This window comes from Sparus aurata, chromosome 17 (genome assembly GCF_900880675.1).
Source record: "Sparus aurata chromosome 17, fSpaAur1.1, whole genome shotgun sequence".
In the NCBI taxonomy this organism is placed as follows: Eukaryota; Metazoa; Chordata; class Actinopteri; order Spariformes; family Sparidae; genus Sparus; species Sparus aurata.
In genome coordinates, this window is record NC_044203.1 from 17,676,342 (window position 1) to 17,698,970 (window position 22,629).

The 22,629-nt window shown below is 40.1% G+C and overlaps 1 protein-coding gene across 2 annotated transcripts in view; it reads right to left on the minus strand.

The window, feature by feature from the left end:
* Positions 1-22,629, minus strand: part of col14a1a (collagen, type XIV, alpha 1a) — a 143,733-nt gene that overhangs the window by 115,350 nt on the left and 5,754 nt on the right. For both annotated transcript variants that reach the window (XM_030393551.1, XM_030393552.1), the window contains exons 3-5: positions 14,335-14,451; positions 9,950-10,093; positions 9,161-9,256 (exon numbers count right to left, since the gene is read on the minus strand). In XM_030393551.1, the coding sequence (XP_030249411.1) occupies positions 9,161-9,256; positions 9,950-10,093; positions 14,335-14,451 (357 nt within the window). The remainder of the gene's footprint in view (positions 1-9,160; positions 9,257-9,949; positions 10,094-14,334; positions 14,452-22,629) is intronic.

Below are 22,629 nucleotides of genomic sequence, written 5' to 3' on the forward strand. Positions count from 1 at the left end.
AAAAATATCAAACAAACATTTGCTGCTTCCAGCTTCTTAAAAGTAAGGATTTGTTGCCCTAATTGATCATTTATTATAGAACATCTCGAGTGTTTGCTTGCTAGACTGCTGGGTGGACAGAAGAAGCAATTGAAGGATGTCACTAAAAGCTCTGAGAAACTGTGATGAGCATTTTGAACGTTTTTCAACACGTTTTACAGTAGACTTAATACTTTATCGATAAATTGCACCTCTATATGACATGGTGTCCAGTCATAAACCTTTGCCATCTTCTGTTGCCACCGAGCATCACACTGACTGAATGAGGAGGCTTGGAATTAAACTAAATATCATTAAATACCAAATGCACAATGACAGAGGAAGTATAAAACTGGTAATTTTGGAAACTAATAGGGCAATAAAGAGCAGGCACATAGATATATACACATAGCTCACAAGCACAAAGAGATAGAAAGATTTAGATCAAATGAATGCTAAACCTGGGAATTAACAAGATGAAAAATACAGAGAGGTGAACACACACATACACACACCTAACTAGAGAGTGCCAGAGCTGAAATAAATGATAATGTTAGGAATTAAGGTTGGCTATAAATGGAGACACCTCGTTCTCCAGGTGTGTATTTGTTCCCTTCTGCAGATGTGATGGATACTAGACTCTAGGACTCTGCCTCTCTCTCACTATCTGAGTGGTGAATGTCAACAGAATCTCATTGGCCTCCAGTTCAACTTTAACTATGTCTGTCCCCTTGGGTTCAACCAGTGTGTGTGTGTGTGTCTGCATGTGTGAGTGCCGGATTAATGCTTCAGTCAGGGAGCGAGGAAGGCAACAGTACGCTCACATCCTGTTAGGTTTTATGTATTAAAAAAGGCACTGTAGCATGGAGAGAAGGAGAAGCATTTGCCCTTTATTGCTCAATGATTTCCACTTGTTTGGGTTTGCTGTTGGCCTGGTGCTCTGATTGCTTTATGTACAGAAGCAAAAAACGAAGGAAGTCAGCCATCTAACTAGTGAATTCATATCAATATCAAAGTCTCTATCTAGTAATTGAGGGGTTCTGCATGGCATCCATACCTTTTCATCAATACGAGCAGTTTTAATGTAATGTAAGCAAGTGTAATTGGTGTAATAAATATCACAACAGAGTGAAATTGTTAAAAACAAGTTGCAGTATAATTGGCTTAAATAATAGTACCTGCTTTTCCACAAATCAACATCAACCTAGTTTCTCCAAATTTCAACGCTAACTTTTCATTACAGGTCACTGTTAATGGTGGAAAAAGAGTACTGCTGTCATTACAAACTCTTTTAAATCTCTATGGTCCATGCAGCCTCAAAGGGACAGTTTATCCCAAAATCAAAAATGCATATTTTCCTCTTTCCTGTGGTGCTTCACCTCCTTAGTCAGAAGCCACCTAACTAAGCTATCCAAGCTAGCTAACGTTACAGCGGAGAGGAGAACACCATGAATGCCTCTTGTCTACAAGCTGCAAACTTCCCTCTGCAGGGTGATACAGCAGGCGGGAGTTGCTATGTAGAAACTATGTAAAATAAAACTGCCCACGACAAGGTCTGTTGATTATCTTGAGAAACCAGGTCATGACCTCTGCAAAGAGGCACTGCTGTTGATTTTTCATTAAAAATCAGTTCCATTATATTCTATTACGTTATATTTGAGAGAAGGCAGACATACCTACAGTAGATATGTCCAAAAATTGGCAACTCACCCATCAGCAATCTAGATGGATAAATAGAGAAAAATATGTATTTTTGATTTTGGGGTGAACTGTGCCTTTAAACATTAATTAGTGAAACCAGTGCTGACTTACAGTGTCTGATAGATCTTTATGGTCTTCTGGGCGACAACCATCTGTTTCCTACTGGAGGCTACTGACCCGCATTTGTAATAGATACAGCTACCGACACAGTAGTTCATCACACACACACACACACACACACACACACACACAGATGTCCTCTGATCTAATATCACGCAGCTGTCGAAATAATGGCTATTATTTTTGAGGAAACATTGTTCAGGGCCAATTTCCAATGAAAATATATTACCGTCTTGCACAAGGGACCACACTAATGGATCTGTTCTTGCTTTGATAAGCAAAACGCAAATATTTATTGTATTTGGCTGCAGAATCCCTTACTGACTTTAATTCGGATGAAACATGGATGAAACCAGCAGCAGTGGATACCTGTTAATACTGCGGATAATGGAACAAAAATCAATGGGTTTTTATTTCGTAAAGGGCAAAAGATAACTTGCCAAATTTTACTTTTATTGGACAGTTAATAATAAAGAACAGCAGACAGCTAGAGAGTGGGATTATATGCAAATACAACAAGTCCTCTAACCTAAAGGACAAATTATGTTGTATTTCATTGCCTTTGATATGCTCTGTAAAAAAAATAAATCATGAGAGCTTTCAGTCACTGCTTAGTGTATTTTAGGTTTAGGAAACTAAAAGCATTTGGTTAAGGGTAGGAACAATCAGTGCTGAGGTTTAAAGGAAGCATAAGACGTAAAATAATTGTTTGCTGGCCACATAAACCAAATTATTACACACAATGTTTTCGTTCTCCTCTTATATTCAGTAAACAGTACTTAATTCAATATGCAATACTGGATATAGCTAAAATGGCTGGTAGTAGTTAAAGTCAAATAATCTCTATGATTGAGCAACAAGAAAAAACTAGATAAATCTGCAGCCATGCTTGTAACTCTGTGTTTTCAGCTACATGCTAATGCCAACAAGCCAACAGACTCACAATGACAATGCTAAGATGTCAATGTTTACCATGTTCACCAATCTTTGATTGGCATGTTATCATGCTAACATTTGCTGTTCAACATTCAACACGATTTAAGCTGATGCTGATGGAAATGTCATTAATTTTGCAGCTATTAAGTCATAAAGCAAACCATAAACAATAAAGACCAACATGAATCGCATGTTGGTGCTAGAGATAAATCAGGGGATCAACAAAGTAATTCAGTTCATCCTCTAAGGATCACAAATATCCACACATGTCAATTTATCAACAATTGCTAAGATGGATGGACCAACCAACGGACACTGCCATATCTACAGCCATAAAAAACATTAGACTGTATGATAATAACACATGCAGAAAACAATTATGACAAACATATGTAGATATCAAGATGACTAATGTGAGCAACGTTTTCTCAAGGAGAGAAGCTTTTGAAAGTTTCTGTCAATGATTAACCAAAATGAAACCACTGAACCATCAAACAAAAATGGCAACCTCCTAAACTGATGTCATTTAATAGCATTACATTGTATTCGTTCAGTCTCCGTTCCTCAGTCCAAACTGGAACGAGTAGAAGTTGATGTTTTGACACTTTAGACTGTGAAAATGAAGTATGAATGTCAAGCACTGAAACCACCATTTTTTTTAATGCAGCCGGTTGATGAAGGAGCCCAGAGAGAGTCTTTTGCTGGCAGAGATCAAGCTGACAGAAACAAGTGGAAAATAATGAACGTATGACAAACTTTGCTGGCATGGCAGCAGGCAAGCAGCTGAAAATGTGTGGGTTTTTTTCATTCATTTTTTTTTTTTTTGTAAATTAGTGGTAATGAGGCCCTGTCTTTGCTGTACAAGTCTTTGTTCTTCCAGTTTAGAATAGATCTGCCCCAATTTTATCAAAAGCAGATTTACGAATATGTCCAGACATGTATTCATATTTCTCAAACAAATGTGAATGTAGAGTCTATTTTTGCTTTATCAGGGGTAAAGTTGTAGTAGTTCTACAGTCAGTATTTCTATAGACAAAACTTTGAGCATAAAACAAACACACTAGTCTCATCAGCAAGAAGAGCTCCCAGTGAAAAAAACTGTTTTGTTCCGCCTCCAACTTGCTAAGATATAATAAACCCATGAAAGATTCACACACATATACAATTTCACAAGGGACATTGGTATTTTCTCACTGCCTCCTTCTCTGTTGCTTTACAGAGCTGATAAACTTAGTTCGCCTCTCTCTCCCACCTCACTTCCTGTCTCCCGTTTGATAGAAATAAATCTCATCCTTTGGAGCAGTGCAAAGAAAAAAAAACATCCAATTCAACCTGTAAAAGAAAAGGTAGTATAGTAATTACTGAAGGTTGGTTAGTGGAGGATAAAGATAAGACAATTATGTTTCCCAGCAATTATGTTTCTCAGGTGGTTCTCATTAAAGCCCCTGTACGGAGTTTTTAACTGGATATAGAAAAGTCTCTGGTTTCTGCTGATGTGTCTCTGTTACCTACAACAGCAAATGAGCCCATCAGCGTGAAGATACGCTTTTTCTAAGTAGTCTAATTCTATACCTCTGAAAGGCCTTGGTCGGGTCGGACCACTGACGAAACGATTTACGGCAGTCAGACCGGAACTGACGACATTCAGGATACGGCATAGCTGTTTTGTTGCTACGCTAGCCAGTGCTAACCGAGCTAAAACTTTTGTCATGGCTGATAATGAGACAAAGAAAAGAAAAAGAATTCGAACCGAAGACCAACGAAAGGCCAAGAGGGAATCCGATCGAGCTAGGGCTAAAACACAGATAAACACTGGTGATTCCTTCCAGAGATGGAGAGAGTTGCGGGGCTTAAAGGGAGGGTTGGATCCAGAATTTGCTCGATTCCTCCTAGACAGGTTTGTACATTTTATTTCATTTATGAAATGTAATGCGGGACGTAGTTTACAGCAATACATGAATTTATGTTGTTACAACAAAGCTGGCTAACGTTACCACTAGATTAGCTCTAGATACTACACTCGTGAAAACGACAACAAACGTCTTAGATCACGCATCCATTTCAGCTGTGTGTATCAGCCCAGCCGACCTGCAACGATGCATCGGTAATATCCTCTGTCATTATAAATGATTCAGTTTCTTACTTAGAACAAAACATCCATCACAATCACTGTGACTTTGCTGTAACGCTAGCTCTGTAGCACCGTGGGTAATATATATAGCTGGGAAATTGCAGTGCAACAGCAGCATTACTTTGTTTCACCGGCGGCATATTATATTAAGTAGAAATACAAATAGACACATTACCTCGTCCATATGCACGCTGCAGGTAGCTGCTAAAAAAAAAAAAATAATAAAAAAAAAAGTTTTCAAAGCAAGTCCCGTCGTCTTTCCGACGTTTCCAAAACAAATCTACACGCGCCGGCCAGACAAACGTCTTCACGACAGTGGGCGCCAGAGCTCATGGGAAATGCAGTCTCCATTCCAGCAAAACACTACCGCTTTCGTCCAGCGGGGCCGCCAAAATCAACACTAAATGAAAAGTCTGTACTGGGGCTTTAACAAAGAGTGCATGACATTTGAGTTCACAGATTTGAAAAAAAAAATGATATGGCACTAAGGATTAATCTAACGCAGAAATTTACAAGATGTACCTGATTTTTTTTGTCCTCACCAATCTGAGTCTTACTCCTACCCTGCACGGTAGTATTGGGTTTTTAAATCATTGGAGCCTGCCTAGGTTTTATCCTGGTTTTCTCTGCAGATAATGACACAGCAAAAAAAAAAAAAAGTCAGACACTTTCAGTCAGACAGTAATATTCAAGAAGAAAAGGAATTCTCCTCACATCTTCCAGCAGTGAACAGCTGAATCCGGTGCTCAGATCAGAGATCAGATCAGACTTAGAGCCTGCAAAAAAAGTACATCTGCTCTCTGTCCAAACTGAGAGTTGACTCAGAAGTCCCTGACTGATGGCTGGAAGTATTGACTTTTAGGGTGCCGACCTACAAATGACTGACATCAATATGGAAAACTTTCATCATGGTAAAATACCCCCTTTAAAACCTTTGCCGTTTGCTCAGAGCCAGACTCGGTCAATGACACCCCAAGAGCAGACAGAAAATTAGTTTCATTTAAAGCCCCTGGAAGGGACGGTCTGCATTTAGTTCAGAGCAGCCTGCGCTTACGCTCGGCAAGATTCGGTTTAGTAATTTGCAGAGTATCTTTAGAACAAAAGTGGGTGGCTATGGTAGTTATTTTACTTGGAGCGGAGGACATTTCACGACAATTCCTTGAGCTAATGGCTCTCTCCTCTACTTTTCAACACATCTGAACACCTTCAAATCAGCTTACTTAGACAAACACGCATGTACAGATACACACACACACACACACATGCATACACACACACACAGACACACACACTAGCCAGGATGCTTTTGATATAAGCAGCCAAGGATAACAAGCTTACGTTTTCTGCATATTTTTCGTTCCTTTCTTCAAAAGAGTTGAATGCATTTTGTGCAGAAGGAAAATTCACATTCTTACAGTTTCATTTCCAGTCTTTATCTATAATCCATCCCAACTAATTTGTTGTCAAAATAAAGCTGTTTGGGAGAACTGAAAAAAACGATGCAACTTCTTTACTAATACTTTATGACTGTGGTGTGATCAGTATGTATAAAAGGGAGCGTGCACACTGCTGGCCAGAGTTAAAAAAGATAACTGACTTGTGTGATGTCTGTAACACACACACACACACACACACACACACACACACACACACACACACACACATTTGAGAGGAGATGAGAGTGTGAGCCAGCTGTTAATAAAAGGTTTTGTAAACAACCTACCCTGACATAAAAGCAAGATGATTACTATTCTAAAGTAGTGGTGATGGACTGGGATAACATTGATAATACAAACACACACACAGAGGGAGACTTCACACACACCAACTCTTTGGAGCACAGTGGGATACTGGTATTATCACCACAGAACATAAATATACACACAGGCCACAAGAGAGGGAGGGAGAGAGAGGCAGTCACACGGTACAGTACAACATAAAAGAGCATCACTATCGTACACAAAGCTGCGCACACAGGCACTAACACACACACACACACACACACACACACACACACACACACACACACACACACACACACACAGTCAAATCACAAATTTGACTGAAGCACAGCAGGATATTATCATAATCCCCAACAGGTACGAGGCAGAACACCAATCAAGGTCACCTCTGCTGCAGTGAATGGTGAGCACTTTTGATAACAGCAGACTGAAGGAAATCCAGTTTTTAATCTACCTACCGACAGAAAGACGAGGTAGAGGAGAGAAACCAAGAAGAAGAACCTCAGAGATCAATTGTTGTTTTAAGTTTCTATTTTGTGAATTAGTGCACTGAAAGCAGGTTCAGTACATGAGCTCACATAAAAGATTTTCGGTAATTTCGTAACCAGATGTGTTGGACCAGAGGAACAGCTGTGAATTTTACTAAAATAATAAAAGCCTAAATTCTTCACCATATTGTTCTCTCCGGTTGAAGAATCAAATTTGCCTATCCCAAAAACAAAAAATGTATTAAGGTCACACACAATTTATAATGAGATTTCACTGCACCACCTGATTTTAAGTCTAAAAATCAATTGGTGGTGAATGAAAACAAATCCTTTGAAACTCTGATCACTGCTGAAACAGCAAAACTTATTAATTAATCTATTTTTCTGAAAAAAATTTTTAAGTTTTTATTTGGTTTTCAGCTCTTGTTTAATACTTTGTGTTAAAATACAGTAAGGCTGAATTAGGAAAAGTTGATATGTGATATGAAGACTCTAAACATATCTTCTATAAGAACAGAAGCAGGTTTGACAATCACATATTATTGTGAATCGGGTGCTTTTCCATATCTTGATCTGCTGGTTAATGGATACTGATAAGGGCACTTTTAGTGTTACCAGAGATTGCAGTCAACATGAAATTTGACTTGATTTACTATCAATGTGTTTCACCACCGAAGAACCCATTTATTATGTATTCATGGATGCAAAGTGTCCATAAAAAAGCTTTATAACATAGTTAATTGCTCTCTTTCTCTCTCTTGGCGCTGTGTGTGTGTGTGTGTGTGTGTGTGTGTGTGTGTGTGTGTGCGTGTGTGTGTGCCTCTCTTGCTCCATCAGCAAATATGAAGCGCACATATAGCATTCCAGAGTAAAATTATATTGCGCAAAAAAAAATAAAAAATGGGTTATGGTCCATAAAAATGATGACACACAGTGTACACTTAATTGGAGGCTGGACTAATTTAAACCATATTCAATAATCGCAACTTCCTGAATATCTCTCTTTTAGTGCCTTATGATAAACGAGTGCCCTGCACACAGAAACACAAATGAGCCAGCCTAAAGAGAGTTAAATAATAAGCAGCCTACCACCAAGTAATGACATTCTGTCTTTGTGTAGACTTTAGGCTTGAAAGTAATGGTGAAAATCTCATAGAAAGGGACTTTTAAATCTTGTAAAAACAATCACATTCACACATTAGCAGCAGTTAGAGAGTCTCAAATTCAGCCACAAGCATCGCTTCTGTCTGAGTCTGCAAATGACCGCATTCATCTCTCTCTAAAATGCACATAAACACGCACAGAGAACCATATTACAAACAATCAATTATTCTATAGTCCAAGATTCCCTGCTGAACTCATGGTTATGGTAAAAAAAAAAAACAGAGGATAGCTTCTATGTAAGTATACACTAAAGATGAAAATGAATGCCTTTTCTTCTCTCACATTTCAGTAGAGGTTGAAATAGTGGGCTTTTAAATACGAGGCTGCCAACAGAAAGAATGTCTTGGTTACAATAACAAACAGACAGAAAGCCAGACGCTCTTGTTGAGGAGGAGAGCTCAAATTAACAGACACAAGTGAACATTGTGGGTCACTCATCGCCTAATATCAGGAGTCACAGTCATCTAATATCACTCAGCATGGCGTATGCTAAAGAGTTTCCACAAAGCACCACTGTGAATAATTCACCGTTGAAGCATAGATGGTTTTGGCCCGCTCACTTGGTGGGTAAATAGACCACCAGGCGGTTGTCTATCCATCTGTCTGGATTTTGCTGTCAACCAGTTGCACACAAAGTCTGCATGGGGGTACATGCTTCACTGACGGATCCAGCTGGACTCGGACTCATATCTATGGAGCTGGTGTTACAGACCACACCAACAGCAAACACCACTATGGCAACTGACAGAAGGAGTCGTTAGGCAGAGACCTACGCAGCACAATTCATTTTGTTAATACGTGCACAGGATTTGTATATGGCCTCCTCTCCTGGAAACAGCATTTGTCTGCGTTTGTCCTACCTCCAGAGATCTCGTTGGCATCCTCAGGAGGTACAACTGAATCGGTCAGTCTGTGAGGCTCAGTCTTGTCTGCTCCATCACTCTCACCTCTTTCAGCTGCAGCACAGGAAAAAAAATTAATCACACATTAGCAGAATATATCATATAAGAACTGTCATGTTTGGGGAGTCCTTTCTCTTTCTCCGTCTACACAAGGTGATAAGGAAATCCCAGACTTTGATACTTACTGTTGATTTACAGTAGGGAAATGGTTAAAATAAAGCAGAGGCAACTACGGTAAAGGGAGCAAAGAATACATTTGAGTCCAGGATGTCACAAAAGAGGGGAGAACATGGGAGAATAAATGAGGGGGTGAGAGGAAAGGAAAAGAAAGGAAGGGGAAAAGAGAGAATAGATGAGGGAAAATTAGGTAAGGAAAGAGAAGACTGAAAAGAAGAAGAAGAAGAAGAAAAATAAGAAGAGACGGCAAAGACTATGGGAGGAAACAGGATAGACAAGAGCGCTCTAGTATATCAAAACAAAGGTAAGAAGAGGGGACAGGAAATGAGAGGGAAAGGAGAGCAGAGGAGACGAGAAGAAGGTAAAAAGATTTGAAGGTAGAGTTGCGCAGAGTCAAGTAAATCAGAGGAGCAGAGTAGAGTAGTGAAGACCATAACAGGGTACAGGTAAATAGAGTGGAAGAGCGTAGCACACGGGGACAGAAACAGAGCGTGTGGGAGTTACACATAACACGACAGCAACAGAATGGAACACAAGCAACAACAAAAAAAGTCAACTGCATGAACGCACCTTTGTGTCTGCCCTGAAGAGGTCTGCTCTGCTCACTGCCACTCACAGCAATCACACTGACAGTGTAGTCCTTAGAGGGGTTGTAGTCTGTTATCAACACCTTAGTGTCAGATTTAGATACTATGATTTCCCTCTGCTGACCACCTGATAGAAAGAAAGGAGAAAAAAAAGCAAAGGGTCACAGGTTAAACTCAAAGATGTTTTGATTCAGTGCCTTTTTATCTCTCATTGCTATACTCAGTTCCTTGGAAGCAAAATATTAATATTCTCAAGGCTGAGGCAATATTCTGTATTCTGAAGGCAGGCAAACATTTTGTTCAAGGTCAATAGATAGAGGAGTTGGTCGTGGAGCATGCATCTTCACAAAAAAAAATAAAAAAAATAATGAAATTAAGAAGGAGAAAGGAGAAAAAAAATGTGTGGGTCTGACGTTGATTCTTCTGTTTTTCATGTTGTTGTTATGTTTTACAACCCTATCCCGAAAATAAATTGTCGATCCTCACTACGAGACAAGCGTGTGTGCGGTGGTGTCCTCTCCTTAGCAGTTAATCTCCATCAGGCCAACAGGTCACATTATCACCCCCTTTTAAATTTGACCCTGCAATCAATTCGGCCATCAATAAGGTGTGAGTGTGTGTCTGTGTTTGTGTGCTTCCTCAGCTCTTCTGTCCCCTGTGCCTGCAGAGTGATGACTAATGATGCCTTTAGGAGCAGGAAGATAAATCCTACTGAAGAGGACAGCAGGTCAGGTGAGGTAACTGCATGAATCAGTGTCCACTGCACAAACCGGAAACTTAGTCAGTGGTGGGGAACTAATATACTGTCAATCAACCAAATATCAATCTAATATCTTAAAGTGAAAGCTAGGTGTTCACCGGGACACCATATGACAACTGTTGCACTGAGGATACATGTCTCAGGTTTTCCATGACCAAACACCCTTTTTAAACTTTCTTTTTACAGCTCTTTCCTTATCTACCGAGATATCTCCTTCTACACTGAAAGTGATTTACGAGGTGACAGCTGCAAGTGTTTAAAGAGTTCACCAGTCACCAGTTTAGTCTTTTTAATGGAAAGAAGTGGGCCTCATTATTTCTACCCTTGGCACTTGAATATTACATTTCCATTGCAGGCTAAAGGTGTTGACAATCATTTTCTTGAGACTTAACCCTTTTCCTAAAGGTAAGGTGAGAAGATGAGAAGATGAGAGGACCACTCTCATTTCTGTACCCTAGATATGAAGCTACAGCCAGCAGACAATGCACTTAGCTTAGCATAAGGACTGGGAGCAAGAGAGATCAGACACACAAGTACGAGCACCTCAAAAAAAGCTGAGTTTTGTCTTCTTCATGTAATTCACAAAGAGAAATGTAAAAATGACTGTCATTTATGAAGGACTTAATGTTAAGGAACAACAGCTGTTTTGTTGTTAATTAAAATTAATTGATATAATTAAGATGTGTGTGCGTATTACTGAACTATATTTCAGTAACACGCACACACATCTTCACTGATGTGATTCACTGATTCACACAAAACTCCCCTAAAAAACACAAGCCACAATTTTTGCATTTCTGTTTGTGTACAGATTAAACAAATGAGACACATCGTGCTAATTAGTGGGCATCAGATTTAAACTTTGAACCAAGGCAGGCTAACTGTTTCCCCTGGCTTTCAGCATACAAGCTAAGCTTATTGACTCAGGTCTTGGCTCCATACTTAGTTCACAGATATCAATGTCATCTACCTTTTTATCCAACTCTTGACAAGAAAACAAGTAGGAGCATTTCCCAAAACGTTGAACCATTAGTTGAAAGTCCAAAATCGATCAGATTTGTTTTCATGACATCTAAATCAGTTTGCAGTTGTGGGAAGAATCAGTTGCGGAAAATAAGATTTTAGAAAATCAAATGCTTGACTTGCTTTTGAAATCAGAAACTACACAAAGCCATGTTGTTCATCTTCATGTTGGCCCAAAAAGCTATGTAAGGTAAGTGCAAAAAATATTGTATAAAACTCATCCAAGAACAAATAAGTGTACCAAAAATTATGTAATACAATTGTAAGTCATTTACTGACTAGTCTTGACCTTTTTATCTTGCTGAAAATGCCTCATATATTATGGTTTCAGTGAACATTAAAGCTTGTTGGACTGATTTTACAGTTAAACACGCTGTTTTCTCAACTGCTACGTTTGTTACGTGACGTCTGAGTAATGTAGCTGTCTTTGTTTTTCTCTGGTGGCAAAAGGAAGTCACTGTTTTTCTGCTTTTCAATATTCAGATTGAGTTAAACTTAAGCAACTCGGGCTACTGCCAATGTTGAACGAGCCTGTCCTGAGCGCTGAAGATCACAAGTACCCCACTCCCATGGCAACGCTTCATTCTGATTGGCTGCCTACTGTTACCGTAGGAGTTAATGGGCACAAAAAAAAAAAAAAGTTTGTACAGTTAAGTAAAAATATCGACCTCAACAATAGGAAATACAACTAAATTGAATGGCAGAAACCGAGCAAAACAACATCAACGTGCCTCTGAGTCTCGTGTGTCACTGCCACCGTAAATATATATAGTTATTCTCGTGAACTGCTGTTGTCAATACTACAACCTATTTTAAACCTCACCTAATTTGTGCATCACTTCTCCCAATGCTTGAAAAGCAAACACAATTTCCACCTTGCCAAATGATTCCTCTAATTGGCTTCAGCAGCGGTGTGACAATAAGTTGCAGTCGCATACAGTAAAAAACTTTTTTTTCTTTCTGCAGGGTTTGGCTTCATCTCCGCTGAGATTTGAGAGAGAGAGAGTAAATATAGACATCTGGCACCGATAAATAACACAGAGATATGCAAGTACACACAGACACAACCCACACTATTTGAAATTCAGAATTGTTGGCAGGCTATTGAACAGACTTCCAATAGCCTAAGTGCTTATTTTAGCTGAATTCATGCGCTGCCATAGAATCGGGAATAAAGCCACTGGACAGGGACGCGCAGGCTAAAGTTAACCACTTTCTGATGCAGTGACACATGGATTACATCATCCATAAGGATACAAGCTGATAATGGGGAAAAATTTGACAGGGGGCAATGTCTGAAAGAATATAAGCACGCAGAAAAGAAGCCAGCTTGTCATTTTAGTTGGCAAAAATTAGTCATCTGCTTTGACCTGAAACTTGAATCCTTATCCAGTTGCACTTTAGCTGTTCCTTTTTAGAAAAGCTCTTAGGGGGGAAAAAAGGATATTACGTTGAGCGAAAAGGTTAGCTGCCACTCTGACAGCTCCTTTTGTGATCTAAAATGGTGTTTTGTTCCGAACAAAAGGACTTCAGCCAGCGTAAACAAGCTTCACTATGGGTGCTGCTCACCTCATCTGACTCAGATGGACTAAAGACCGGTACAGAGGACACTGGACATCAGGACACAGGACAGGTATTTGAGTCCTCATGCCTTCTTATTGTTGAAGATAACCAGTGTACAGATCAGTAAGGACACTGAGAGAGTCCATTTTTTTACTGCATTTGCTGAATGCCAGCGAGCTACTGCTGCACTCTCGCCTGGGAGGAAGTGGCCATAAATTTCAGTTTTTCTTCTCTTTTCAGCTGTCAGAGGCAGCAAGAAATTGTCAGACGAGGCGTTTCTCGCAAAGGGTTGTTTGCGAGAAACAGGTTTTATTCCTACAGAGTGCTTATTCAGTCCTGCTTATTCATTTTTACAACGGGCGGTGAAAGAATTGTCTGCAGTGTTCAGCACAGCATTAATTCGGAACAAATGCAGGCAGCGGTGCAGCAACAGTTAAAGATCCGATGTGATGGATATGTATGGCGGTGAGGGAAGGTGTACTGCATAATGAAGGAGACGTCAGTGATAATTAGGGTGATTACTGACTGCACTGTGTATGACCTAAAAGAGACGAGGTCATGCCTTGTGTTCGTACAATGACTGACTACTGACAGACGCAGTATAAAAGCCAGACGTCAGGCGTCCATCATGCCCACATAATCGCACGGTTATCATGCTGAGTGAGTGACTAATATGGCCCCCATTGTCTTCGTCTGCCCCGGACTGAGCTCCATCATAGGTTTGCGAGGGTCTTACGGTCTTTTATATCTATAGGTCCCATTTTAAAATCTGCTGACAGCTCCACATACGCAGCAAAAACACTCCTTTGTCTCAAACTTGGCAGAGGTGCAGGACAAACTTTGAGTCTTCCACATCTCTCAGGAGATTGATCCCTTCAAAGAAGCTTTGATAGGAAGTAAATTACATAATCCCTCATGACAGGCAGGAAAATCCAAATCATAATAGGATCCTTCCCCCCAAATTTCAAAGTAAGGTCCCACATATCCTCAGCATAAGGTTTGTTTTTTTTAAATGATCCTACCTGGTATACAGTTGTAGAGGAACAGATAGCTGTCAAAATCTCCTTTGGGCTCCTTCCATGAAACAAGGAGTTTACTCGAGCTCAGCACTTTGAAGCGCAGCCTCCTCGGAGTTGGAACTGAAAAACAATTAACCACATTTAATAAAGCTGGGGAAAGACTGGAGATAGACAACACATTGATGAATGAGTATCATGTTGATTAAAAAGTTCCCAGCCACCAGTCAACATGTGTTAACATGACAAGTCAGTTGTTGAACCCAGATACACCGAACAAAAAACTTCCCAGAAACGCCACAAATCAGAGGCACTCCAAGAGGAAATGAATAAATGGATGGACAGAAGGAAAAAGAGAGGGCTGAGTGAATTTCAATTTTGAAGTTACCGTATCCATGAGAGTAACACATAAAGCAGGCCAGTGTGGCGTACGGCTCAGCTTCGGCTCGAAACAGCATGAAAAAGGTTTAAAAAGACACAGATTTAGAAGAGACTATTTCCAGTCAAATTCTCTTTATAAGATTCCACTGAAAAGTGATACGTGGAGGGATGATACAGTCTGGCGAAGAGAAGGGGAAAAAGCAGATGTCCTTGCCTGCGTCAATGTGTGAGTTTACATTTTTGATCAATACATTATTATGGAGAAATGATTGGTTTACAGCAGCATCCTCAGCAGCTCGCTGTACTGTCCAGCCCTCTGTCAATGAAAAGTGCAGTGGCCTGTTAAAAAATGGTGACAGCAACCATTCCCTGCGATTTTTCTGTGTGTGTGTGCAGTATTTGGCCTCTTGCACTTAATATATTTTGTACTGTGGAATCAATCTGTGGAATTTGACTGGTTTAATCTACAGACACAAACGACAGAAGAAAAGGGAGGGACAGCAGCCACACAGAAATGTAGTATTATGGAATACTACATATTCACCTCAGATGAAAACAAACGTCGCAGACATCGTCTTCATGTCTGCGACACATATCACCATTTCGACGAATATTCTTTGTTAGTTTATGTACAAAGTATTCACCAAGATTTCTAATGTGTTTCTACAAAGTTTCTAGCAGACGCTGTCATCCTTTAATCAGATGACGCTGCCAATGTGAAGTCACTTAACCTGTCAGCACTCTCCCATAAGATGAAAACTGAACATGTTGTCTTTAAGAGCCTTCAACAGAAATTACTACTGACTGATCAGTGAACAAACTTTGGGGTCAGGATACCGCTATTAATCAGAAGATGTGGTCGCGCAAGATTTCTAAGACTATGCAGATTTTTTTTGATAACTTTGTGAATAAAATATAAACAGAGTAGGTTTGAAATAAATCCAGATTTAGCTGTAATCATTTATAGCTCCTTCAAGGTTCTATGAAATAGAATTTTAAAGTGAGTCTGACTCAAATTCACATATAAGTCACTCAAGGAAACAACTTTGCAGCAGTCTATATAAATACGGAAAAAAGACAGTGTAATCTACTTTGCCTGAAGGTATCAAGGGAATAATAATAATGAACTACAGTTTAATGAATCTCATTGGGCTGTCATAAACTTTAAAGGACCCCTCGCCCTAACTGCTGACCCACGTCGGCGTTCCCAGAACCTAAATGTAATGCTCATTATTAGCAGGTGATTGATGTTTATAGAGTGCTGACATGTAAAGACTGTACATGAGCCTTTATGAAGAAACTGTGTAGAGAAAAAAATAGGTGATATGATATGAACAAACCTGAGGGGTTTTGTGCAGGATTTTCACTCGATGATGAGAACAGACCTTCATCTTTCTCAATTGGAAAATCCCATTCAGGCACATAAATGAGAGAGAACTGTATATTCCACGTGATTATTGTATTGTTATGTTGGAGACAGAAAAGTCAGAGATGCTGGGGTCAAACTTTAGTATGTTAAAGGTGCTATATTTTGGGATGTGAGAATTCAATGTCATTTTTCAGTATTAAGCAGGTCTAGGTGCTTTAGAAATGCTGTGAAAGTTTCAAAACACTCAACCCCAAAAAAAATGCACACAGCCTGTATTCAGAAACTGTGCATTTAAATAAGCCATCGGGACAGAAGCACCAGCAGAGCTGATGTGAAACACAGTCGGCTGTGCCTGCTCAGGCCTACGAGAGGCACTAACTGTGCATTCAGACTGCGGGTGTATAGAGGTGCTGCAGCAATGGACAGTATGAGAAAAATAACTTTTTTAACATTAAAGCATGTAAACATTTTAAGTGGACATCCAATATAAAAGTATGACCTTGAAAATGAGTACATATATTGTTGTAATATAAGGATAAGAATTAATTTTCTCTACTTGGATCAATTATCAAGGTAAAAGAAAACGTTTTTAAAAAGTCCAAAAAATCATCTCAGCCGGACTTTCCTGCCAAACACACTTTATATTTTAGTCATGGTATTTCTTCACAAGTTAATGTCAAGTCCCCGAAGCCCAAATAAAAGGATCCATCCTCAACTTGTCAAACAAGGACAACTTCTTGAACTTTTCATCACCACATCTCATGATGCTGTTTGATCGTTCTACAGAGACGCAGTGCAGTACTTCACAGTTTTACATTTCGCTCGCTCCTATTCTTAAGTAATCACCGCACTACCTATCAGATACTCAAAATGCATAGGATGAAACGGTATAATTACAGCACACAATAAGAATCTATGAATAATTTAAGTCTGTGACTTAAATTACTCTGGTATCATTTCGTGTGTGCTGGATAGTGGGTGAATTGAGTTGGCAGACAGAGTACTAATAACTGGTGTGAAAATTGCCTCGAATACCTTGATCTTTGCTTTGCATGTCAATGAACACACACACATACACCCACTGAATTCTAACAAAAAATGAATGAGCCAGCTATATGACCCTCTTTTCTTCCGTGAATGCATGTCAAGGTCTACAAATTGGAGGCTATTCTAGAGACAGCAACTATGATTAATGGATATGGACGTAATACCGCAAATAGCTGTGGATGCTGACAGAACATGAGGGTCTCTGATATAAATTACCATTCACAAACCGCCACGTCTGTTCTTGTTTACCACCGCGCAGCCATAAATATCATCCAAGAGAGAACGTTTCACACTCTCTAGCAGGAAGTGCTGAGATGCTTTCGTGAAACACATTAGACATCCTCTCTCTGGATCACAATAAGTTGCCTTGCCTGAGTACTGTAGAAACCCTGCCTAGATTAACTCTCTCCTAAACTTACAGAGCCGCGTATAGCTCAAGAGCACTATATCACACAAACCAGAGCCATTTATCTGAAAGACTTACACCACAGGAATCAGCGGGACCCCAACTGCTCCTTCATAAGCCTCTTGCCAGGTAGTAAATGCAATGTCCAGCCATTTGGCAGAACTTTGGCGACTACTGCTTAGCAACAAAATTTAGCTGCAGTAAATAGTCTGAGTCACTGAGGCCTCAACGAAAAAGAAATTACCCCAGAGCCAGAAAATTAAAAAAAATCCCTTCAAAAATCCCATTTAACATGTTCTCACCTTGTGCAGCTTAATTTAAAAGGGGTCTAATTTGAAGTATGAACTTGGGTAATCTCCCAGCTCTGCAGGGAGCGTGGACTGTAAGTCTTTTAACTGGAGGCCCACTATGAACTGGAATTATCTGCGTTAGACTATACAGGCGCAGCTCGAAGTCCCAGTTTGAGATGGGATGACTCTTTCCAGGATTAGCAGTGGTGAAAGCTCACAGGGATTCCTAGTAGATGAGTAAATGCTCGCTGTCCAATCCTCTGCTTCACTTCACCTCCTCTCGTTACTTGTCTCAGTTTCAACTTCATCTGCAAGTTTCCTCTTCCCATCTCCTGATCTGGCTCAGCACCCCGCTCAAGGCTGGCTTCTTCTCATCCTAAACAATCTCTTAATTCAACCTCCATTTAACTCTCTCTGTCTTTTGTCTTTCCTTTGTCTTCTCTGAGCTTCTCCGAGCTTGTCTCTTTTCTTTGCCAGTTGCCTCTTTCCTCCCCCTCTCTCATCTCCTCATCATCTTCTTGCCATCCACTTTCTCCCCCTATTGTCTTCATTTTGTCTTCTCTTTTCCACCGCCATTCTTCCTCTCCGTCCTCTTCTTTCCCCTCATCTTCTCTCCCACAGCTCCCCTTCCCCTTCATTTTCCCATCCTTTAATTCCCTGTTTTCCTCCTCCTCTCTCCAGATTAGCCCTGCACTGACTCCACAGTGAGTATTCAAGCTACAGTGGCTTCACTAATACGCAGGATTTATGGATGACAACTGCTGGCTTGCACTGTCACCACGAGATAGCTACTGTACTGTACATGAGGGAGATGCATGTGTGTGTGTGTGTGCGTGCGTGTGTGTGTGTGTAAGTGAGTGCACGTGTTTAGTGCCAATGCAGCGCTGCAGCACACGTCGTTTGATGTGGCCGGCGTCTTGTCGCTACAAGAACTGCTCTGCTCACCGAGATAGCACTTAACCTAAATCCACTCTGGCTTTTTTTTTCCTCCTCTCCGCTCTTTTTATCTCCTCTGCTGCTCTCATGGAACACTTCAGTCTTTTATCACATCTCTTCTTCTCATCCCCAGGTTTAAACTCTCCGCTTGCTCTCCTCCTCCTCCTCCTCCTCCTCCTCATCGCTTGTCTTCTCCTCTGCTCTTTTATCCTATCTTCTCCTCTTCTGCGCCACATGCACTCCACTCCCGTTAGTGGCTTAACGCCTTTTTTTCTCTCTTTCATCGCTTTACCTATGTAAATGATGCCTTTTCCCCTCAACACATACCTCTGTGCTCTGTGTGTGTGTGTAGGTGTGTGTGTGTGTGTGTGTGTGTGTGTGTGTGTGTGTGTGTGTGTGTGTGTGTGTGTGTGAGAGAGAGAGAGACAGAGTGTGAAATCTGTCTTAAGGACTGACTAAATAATAAGAGCCTGTTGGATGATCTTTCCCCATGTGCAGTCTGGTGACAGAGGCAATAATATTTTGCTTGCATACCAACCAATGGTGAAAAAATATCCACACAAAATACTCAGCTGGGTTAATTCTGCAGGAGATGATTGACATCAAACAAGACTGAAATGATACATTCAAGAGTCTGCTATTCTAACACAGATGATTTCAGGTCCATGTCACTGCTGAGCACGCTTCAAAACACACTGACAAGGGGTTAAGTGCTGCACTTAGTTTACAGGATAATTTATGGGAGAGCTAATAACAATTATGGTCTTACTTCTGTTGTTTTGTTCATCGTTTCAAGAATCGAAATATTATACTCAACGAGAACAAATACGATATTCACACTCTAGACTCTGGCATTCAGCTGCAACATTGCTTCAGAAAAATCTGCCAGCTCTAGGAATCACGAGCGTCCAAACAATCATGCGAGATTTTAACAAACAAATTGAAGTGAAAACATCTATCACAGTTTCCAGATGACTTTCCAGTTCAAATCTGAACACTTTCTCCGATGTTTCTCTACCTTCTTTTGGCTCATGGTTTTGGTTTCCGTCAGACACTTTACTGCCTAGGTTTTCTCTCACTGCTTTCATCAGCATTGTTCTCGGATGCTGACAGCTGTTATCAGCAAAAAAGCATTAAAAACCTCACCGTACTCAGAGAGACAGTTAGTGTCTAGCTGGTGAACGGAGCTCGATTCTCTCATTAGTTGATGAAGAACAAAAACAGAGCTATAAAGAGAGTGAAGGGTGAACACAAGCTTGACTCAGAATTAAAGCAATATTGCTCTCGGTGTTGACTGTTTGATATCTTGTTTACCAATTCTTATTCTATTTACTTAAAGGCAAACTTGATCAATTTTATGCATTGAAGTGTGTTTACAGGTTTTGCTTGCTTTACTACTGCACATGTGAACAAACTGGTAAAGAGCTTTTGTCATGGATCCAGAAAGATGCTGTTTGTAATCTGATAAACTGCATTGTGGATTATAAAGGCCGCAGGTTTTGAAAAGGAAGAAGAAGAAACATGTGGAATAAACAAGGTGATACCCACAATGCAACTTTGCCACTGAGTGACATCACTGGAGGCAATTTATCAGATTACATGCAGCTTCCTCTAGAGCTGTAAACGGCTTTATAATACTTTTTAAACATGTTTTTCTCTTTAAAATGAGTTTAAAGCTGATAATATAAATCTGTCTTGGTTTCACAGCTTGTTTCCACTGTCCTCAAGTGGCTGAAAAATCAGTTATCGCAGGTTTGAAATAAACTGTGGTGTTTTTCATCTTCACCTCTCTGATCATCTGACACGTAGTTTCTTTTCTTCACCGAGTATCATGATTATCTATTTTCTATTCAGTTCTCTTAGATTAGGAGTTTTCCTTAAATTTGGGATTGTATATGGGAGACATGTGGACCACTGCATATGTTATAAACTCAAGTTGATTCCAGAAAACTGCATCAACGAGTTTAATTTTAAAGAAGTGTCATTACCTAACCACTATGGCACTTTTTTTCTCAGTTTTTTTAAGAGAAGCAGAACCCAAGTAACTGATTCGCAACCTTGTAGTACTACAATATCTGTTCAACCCTGAGTCACTTCAAGCTCTGAACGCTTTTCCACTCTGTGATTCTGGGAAGCGCTTCTATGTTCCAAAACGTTCGCAGCCTATTTCATGCTTTTCAGACTGCAACGATTTCACCTGGCACACATTTTTCCTACCTACACTGTTGTGCCTTACACTATGCATGCATGTTGAATGTAGAGTGAACTGGACATCCTGTATCAGTCCTCCCAAAAAATCATTAGCTCACGCTCCCGCTAATTGAAGCTAATTTTGTTTATTTACTGTCAAAGAATGTCATCTACATGCTCCGACAACAACAACAACAACAGGGCAGAATTAGAGCACCTCCTGCACATTGTCTCTCCGACAATTCAATGCTCCATTTAGTCCAAAGTGGCTGATGATTATGACAAGCTGGATTACCATCAGCGGTGGCAGAGTGGCGAGGTGATGGCAGTCTGGGTTTGGATAATTTAGCGTTTTTTAAATTCAAAACAGGTTGTTCCATCTCTCTTTTGTTTATGAATAAATGATTTCTCATCATTGGCTTCTCTCCGTGTTCATTATCACTCAAAATTACTGGCCGACACTTTCACTCATACTAATTCACCAGGCTGCCCTCTAACCACACTCACACAAACACACGTATCTCGACACGTACGCACACACACATACACAAAAGTGCAATATCTTTGTAAATGTGTTCTCGAGCACTTAATCTGTTGTGATGTTTCCTGAAACACGCTATTGACCCGGGCTGTCAGCCAATCAACAAATTAATTACAATAATTAACCATGCACACACAAACACAGGACAACACACACATTTAGCATCTTTACAATGACTAACTGACCCAACCTGGGAGCAAACTGACTATAAATATAAATGCCTAATTAACAATAAGCCTGACAGTTCTACTTTTTCTTGGGTTCAGATGTGACGGTGGCAAACTTCCACCATCAGGCATCATTCCTCCATCCATCGGGCTTCTGTCACTGCTGCATTGAAAACAGCACGACAGAGCGCCAGGTCACTCCTCGCACCCTCCGAGGGCTAAGCAGAGAACACAATTTACATTTCCCTTTTCAATACTTTTCAAGGCCAAAGTAAAAAAAAAATAAAAAGAGGCAACAATCCATTGGTTCGCACACTGCTCAGTTTCTGCAGTAAGAACAGTGTCAGAGTCGCTCCCACAGGTCAGACTGAGGAGATGAGATGTAGTGTGGCTGAGTCTCACATGCTGCACAGACTGTACGCTGTGTCCAAATCCTAAAAAAAATCCAGTCAAACAGTACAAGGAATATACGATCTATTGCTATTCGTAGGTAAAATAATGGGTAGAGCCAGTTTCCTTTTGTTTTTAAGAAAGAAATAAAACCTATATGTATGAGAGGGTTGGCAAAAGAGACATAGGAGTCACATCACCACAACTGCAACCAAAAATAACCAAAACAAATGTGAAGAAATCAGTTTTTGAGACTGGATTTTTGCCCCTTTTGAGTTCTAATATCCTTTTTAAAGACCTGTTTTCTTTCGTTGATTGATTGAATGACTTTTTTTCCAGATATTCGAATTGATTGAGAAACCACAGTAACACTTTAAGGTAGATAAGAATGCGAGTAGTTACTAAGGAGCGGGTAAGGAATTAATCAGGAAAGACTTAATTATTAATGAACCGTTGCTGAATAACTGTGATTTGAAGGCTACATAGTAGATGTGGATGAGTGAACAGACTGGGAGATACCATGTTAATGAATCATCAGGTTATGATGAGTCTGTGTAATTTTTGAGCAGACATTCGTATTCCCA